This window comes from Vulpes vulpes, chromosome 3 (assembly GCF_048418805.1).
Source record: "Vulpes vulpes isolate BD-2025 chromosome 3, VulVul3, whole genome shotgun sequence".
Taxonomy (NCBI): Eukaryota; Metazoa; Chordata; class Mammalia; order Carnivora; family Canidae; genus Vulpes; species Vulpes vulpes.
Window position 1 is genome coordinate 114786326 of NC_132782.1, and position 6000 is coordinate 114792325.

At 59.0% G+C, this 6000-nt stretch overlaps 1 protein-coding gene across 5 annotated transcripts in view; it reads left to right on the plus strand.

The window, feature by feature from the left end:
* LMF1 (lipase maturation factor 1) overlaps positions 1–1915 on the plus strand; it is a 76943-nt gene extending 75028 nt beyond the window's left edge. For all 5 annotated transcript variants that reach the window (XM_025984885.2, XM_025984886.2, XM_072754203.1 and 2 more), the window contains 3 exons: positions 156–339; positions 1167–1279; positions 1691–1915. In XM_025984885.2, the coding sequence (XP_025840670.2) occupies positions 156–339; positions 1167–1279; positions 1691–1871 (478 nt within the window). In that variant the 3' untranslated portion in view covers positions 1872–1915. The remainder of the gene's footprint in view (positions 1–155; positions 340–1166; positions 1280–1690) is intronic.
* The last annotated feature ends 4085 nt before the right edge of the window (positions 1916–6000 follow it).

The following is a 6000-nucleotide window of genomic DNA, read 5'->3' on the forward strand; positions in this document are numbered from 1 at the left end:
CGCTGTATGCACGTGGGACCCCGGGCACTGGGGGAGAGCCACCCCCGCCTCCGGGGCAGCCTCTTACCGTGATCCGCTCAGCAAGGAAGCCAGGGTGTGTACGCACAGCGGCCACCTTCATGTGCCTGCAGCTCCCTGCCTCGGTCTCCCCACAGCATCACCAAGGAGCGCACGGAGGTCATCCTACAGGGCACGGCCGCCCCCAACGCCAGCTCGCCTGATGCCGTGTGGGAGGACTACGAGTTCAAGTGCAAGCCGGGCGACCCAGGGCGGCGGCCGTGCCTCATCTCCCCCTACCACTACCGCCTGGACTGGCTCATGTGGTTCGCGGCCTTCCAGGTGGGGCCTCCCCTGCCCCGCCCCTCCCGCTGTGCTCCCGAGACCGCAGTGCCCTCGGCGGGGACACCCACGGCCCAGCTAGTGGGCATGAGGTCACAGCCTCCCGTGCCCTCCCCGGGCCTGGCTGACCTGGGAGAGGAAGGTGGGGCCAGTGTCAGGGCACTGGCGAGGGATCTTCACCTCTGGCACCGCACCCCAGAGCGGCAGGCGGGGCGCAGCACACAGGATGGAACCCACCCCCTGGGCCGTGTCTCCCTCCTGGGTGTTTCCCTTTGTGTTCTCTACCTCTGCGTCTGGACGGCCGTGGGCCCACAGGTGGGGCCCCCACACTGCCGGACACCCTCGCAGCAGGGTCTGCAGCTCCCCGAGCCCTTCCAGCAGTGACAGGACCAGCGTGGCCAACAGCAGGACGGTGGACGTCCGCAGGCGTGTGCTTGTGCCAGAGCAGGCCTGGGGGCCCCTCGTCATCCCGCTCACCTGCTCGGGCTGTCACTGCCCCACCTGCCTGGAGAGAGACAGCCTCAGGAAGACCATGCCTCCCACAAGCCCCTAGGGCTGGCAGGCAACAGCACCGAGAGGCTAGCACGTCCCCATGCGGGAACAGCACGGTGCCCTGGGAGCCCGGCCCCCAGATGAACTGTCTAGACAGCGGGCCGACGGGCAGAAGCAGGCAGGGAGTGTGGGCCCAGCGTCTGGGAGAGGCTGGCCCCGACCGCACCTGCATGACCAGGAGGGAGCCGGAGCTCCAGGGCCAGGCGGGGGCTCATCCTGGGGCCCCTGGCACTGGGCTGCGCACCTAGAGCCTGCATCCCTCCTCTCACCCCCAGACCTACGAGCACAACGAGTGGATCATCCACCTGGCAGGCAAGCTCCTGGCCAACGATGCCTCAGCTCTGTCCCTACTGGCCGTCAACCCTTTCGAGGGCAGGGCGCCCCCCAGGTAGGATTTGCCTCTTGGACGGGACCCCTGCCTACTGCTGCCTCGAGGGCCTTTCAGGGCCTGGACAGATCGGGTACCTGCGCCAGGGGCCGGGGCACCCTGGGCCCTCCTCAGAGCCGCTGCAAACGTGCCCGGGAGTAAGGTCCCCAGGCTCTGGACCAGCCCCTCTCTTGCGCCCTGCTGGCCTGCGCCAAGGGGAGGGGCCTCCAGAAGGCCAAGCGTGCCCTTTGCTGCCTTTGGGCTGTAGAGCCGAGTCTCTGGCCCTTTCCCAGGTGTCCCCGGAGCCCCCACAGTCCCCGTGGCAGTCGTGGCAGCGATGGGGCCGGGGCTTCCCCGGGCAGCATCACCCTCCGAGGAGCGGCAGCTCGACAGGTGGAGGGCGGGCCGCCCGACGAGGGGTCTCCCTTGCAGGTGGCTGCGGGGAGAGCACTACAGGTACAAATTCAGCCGCCCTGGAGGCCCACACGCCGCCGCAGGCAAGTGGTGGCTCCGGAAGAGGATCGGCCCCTACTTCCCCCCCGTCAGCCTCCGGGACCTGGAGGACTACTTCCGCTCCTGGGAGTGGCCGCACCCGGCCGTGGATGTGGACTAGAGCCGCCCAGGCACCGACGAATAAAGCCAGGCCTGGCCGCGTGAGTGGAGTCTCGTGCGCCGGGCAGCGCCGCCCACTGTCCTGGAAGCGCCCTGGGGGACGGCAGGTCCTTGGGAGCAACTCTCCTGGCCTCTCCAGGTGGCCCCAGGTACAGGGGCAGCTAAAGCCCCGTGTGCCTGGCAGGGCTATGAGGAAGCTGCCAGTCCCTGCCGGTGCCCCCATGTCCGGTGGGCCCCGCCCTCCTCCCTGCCCGCAGCCGCCTCAGGACCTTCATGCCGCCCCGAGGCCCGGCGCCCAGATGCAGGCACAGAAGCCCTTTGTTTCTGCCTGGGCGGGGCTCCTCCCCTGCTCTGCGGCCCCGGCCCCCCCAGCCTCACACCCCGGGGCGCAGCCAGGGCCGGGGTGCCCACAGCGGCCATTCTGAGGCCCTGCGGGCACGAGTGAAGCTAATTACCCTCGCCTGGCGGCCTCTGCCCTGCGAGCTGGGGTGGCCCCAGGGCCCTACCACCTGACCTTCGTGGGGAGCAAACAACTCCCGCCCAGGGAGAGGTCTCCCTGCTGAAGCGACAGCCAAGCACCGGATGGCACGGCTTCCCCCCCAGCCCTGGACAGCCCCCCCTTCTCAGCCGGGCAACAGCAGGCGCCCCTCCGGAGGGCCGGGCTGCAGCAGGGAGTGTCCCGGCAGGAACGAGGTGGGCACAGTGCGGGTCTGTGTGGGGCCAGCGGTCCAGGTGCCGACAGAGGGGCCGTGTTCCTGCTCGCAGGCAAACAGGCTCCCTGTGTCTGTCAGCACAGACCCGGCCTCAGAGCAGAGCCTGGAGCCAGCAAGTCTGCCCGCGGCAGCCGCATGGAGTTGACCACCGGCCCGCTGTGGCCTGGGCAGCCCTGCCCCGGGGGGCTGTCCTAGCTAGGAGTCCTGCCAACGGGTAGGGGCCCCGAGTACCGAAGAAGCCGGTGCCTTGGCTTGGGTGCCACCCCCCAGGACCACAGCAGGGCCCTGCCACCCCTCCTGCTGTACCCAGAACCCCTGCCCGGTGGCTCCTCCCCGGTCCTCAGGCCAGCTGTGCCCCCTATGCCCCCCACGACCCTTGAGAACCACACAATGCTCAGGCCTTGGGGCACATGGGGACACTTCAGGGGACCCCAGGTCCAGGCACTGGGCCCTCTGACCGAAGACCCCCCCCCCCAGATCTCCTCCCACAGCCTCCACCCGCAAGTCCACAGACAGCTTCAGAGCCAACCCCGAGGCCCGCGGCCTCCTGAGACTGCATCCCTCCTCCACCCAAAGCCCTCCGTGGCTCCCCTGCCTCACCGAGCACACGCCGGGGTCACCATGTCCCCCCTCTGGCACCTGCTGCACTGACACCCACAAGCCCACACCCCCTCAGGGCCCGCAGCACCAACACAGGCCTGCGTGAAACGCCTCCTGAAGAAGGGCCCGAACTCCGCATCTGCCCTGCCTGCCACTGCCCTCTCTCGGCACCTGACCGTTTCCTGCTTGACACGGGAGACACTTCAGGAGCTGGGGATGCAGGGACACAGGACGTCAGCCCCCCTCCCGCGGCCCTCTGGGGCTGGGGACGCTGCACAGCTGTGTCCAGGCGGCTGGGGCCATTCGCCCCTCCTCGCTCTGCCCCACCAAGTCCTCTCCCTGGGGAGCAGGGGCTGCTGGGTGAGGTCCTCCCAAGCGGCCAGAAACCTGCGGCAGAAGCCAGGCAGGTCAAGCTTAAGTCGACATGGTGGCAATGCTGCCCTCAGCTCCCGAACCCAACGGCAGGGGCACAGCCCACATGCGCCAGCCTTGGCCGGACCGTGGGGCATGGGCATCTTCTCGTTTGCTGAGAGGGTCCTCACACAGATCAGAGACCCGCAGGGCAGCTGCTGTGCCCCCCTCCCCCTGGGGCTCCCGGGACAGCCCTGTGCCCTGTAGTCCCAGGCTGCTGCGGGGTGAATTCAGGAATGTTACAGGTTGCTACAAGTGGCGCAGGTGGGACTACTCCTGCCCTCCACCACATGTTCCTGTAACTTCCAGAACTCTCCCCATCTCTGGGGCGATGGCTCTTTCCATTACTGATGCTTACTCTGGGCTTTTCTTTCTTCTCTCCTCGTCAATCTCAAAGCACCGACACTGGGTTTTCCAGGCAGCTTTCCTGTTCGCAGCTCACAGATGCACATGCTTCCTTCCTCCACGGTCCAGGTGGAGCTCTTTACCATCTTGGCCTGAAAACTTCCATTTCTTTCTCTTCCTCCTCCTGATCTCTAAGGAATGCAGCTGAAGAGCTCCAGCTGCGCCTACACTCTGCCAGACGCTGTGATCCTTGCCTGTGAATTCTAGAAATGTTGATTTCCCCTTTAGCTCATCAAAACAGAGGTGGGGATTTTAATTTCCAGATGAACGGATTTGGGCCTACCTTTTGTTTATCTTCAGTTTCATTGCATGCATTTGCCACCCCCACGTGCCCTGAGGATTGACGTCCCTTTTAGAAGCAAACAGTCTCCTGGGAAGGACAGCCTCTCCAGCCCTGAGGCAGCTGCTTGTCCCTCTCTGCTGAGAAGTTCCCTGGGTCCATTCCCCATGCTGACCTCTCTGCCCTGTATCCACACAGTATAAAGATGCTTTCACTCTCAGGGATGCAGTTTCAAAGCCACTGAGTAAAGTGGAGCTGACATATCAGCCAGTCAACCTTTAAACTCCTGATGTAATCGATGAAACTAACAAGCCTCTAGCTTGACTGACAGAGAAAGAAAATGCAAATAACTAAAGTCAAAATAAAGTGGAGGCATTACTTTTTATGGAAATAAAAAGGATTACAAGAGTACTATGAGCAATAGCATGCCAAAAAATTAGATCACATCAAAGAAACGGACAAAATCCTAGAAACATACAAACTACCAAAAGTGACACACAAAGAAATAGAAAATTGTAAAAGATCTGTAACAGGTAAAGAGACTGCATCAGTAATCAAAAACCTCCCAATTAAAAAAAAAAAAATACTGGACAAGATGGCTTCACTCGGTCAAGAGTTTAAAAGAGAATTAACACCAATCCTTCCCAAACTTTCAAAAAATTAGAGAACAATTCTAACTCATCTCACGAGGCCAGCTTTACACTAATAACAAAGTCAAAGACCCCAATATCCCTTATGAATTTTGCATCCATAAGCAAAAATCCTCAACAAAATACTAGCAGAATAACTGCATGATATGAGAATTATATGCCATGATTAAATGGAACTGCTTTAAAAAAATCAGTCATTGCAATATATCACATCAACAGAATGCTACAGGCAAGGGGAGGGTGGAGTGTCAGGGACAGCACACAGTCCTCTCAACTATACAGGAAAAGCATTTAACAAAGTCCAACAACCTTTCATGAGAAGAGCCATTCAGAAAACTTCCTTAACATAAAAAGGTAGTTAGCAAAAACCCACAGCCAATATCACACTTGACAGTGAAACAGTGAAAACCTTCCCCCGAAGATCTGAAATAAGTGGAGGATGCCCATTGTCATCAACACCACTTACTGAAGTTCCAGCCCAGAGGAATTAGTCAAAAAAATAAAAGGCTTTAAATTAGAAGACCTCTACTGAGAAGTGGTGTGATCCTATAGATAGACAATTCCAATGATCCAACAAAACAAAATGAAAAACACCCACTAGAGCTAATAAATGAACTCACCAAAGTTTCAGGGTACAGAATCAACACCAAAAAATCAGATATGCTTCTATACACCAGCAATGAGCAATCTGAAAAAGAAACTAAGGAAACAATTTCATTTACAATGGCATCCAAAAAAAAATATCTACTAAAATACTTAACCAAGGAGGTGAAAGACCTATACACTAAAAACTATGTAACACCACTGGGAAAATTCTAAAGGAGACCTCTATCAGTGGAAAGGCAGACATCCACATCTGTAAACTGGGTGACAATAGTCTTAAGATGACAGTACTACCCAAAGCAGTCTACGGATCCAATGAAATCTCTATCAAAATTCCAATAGCCTTTGCCTGTAGAAATGGAAAAGCCAACACTCAAATTCACATGGAATTGCAAAGCACCCCAAACAATCTTATAAAAGAAAGAGGATAGGGGTGCCTGGATGACTTAGCCAGTTGAGCATCTGCCT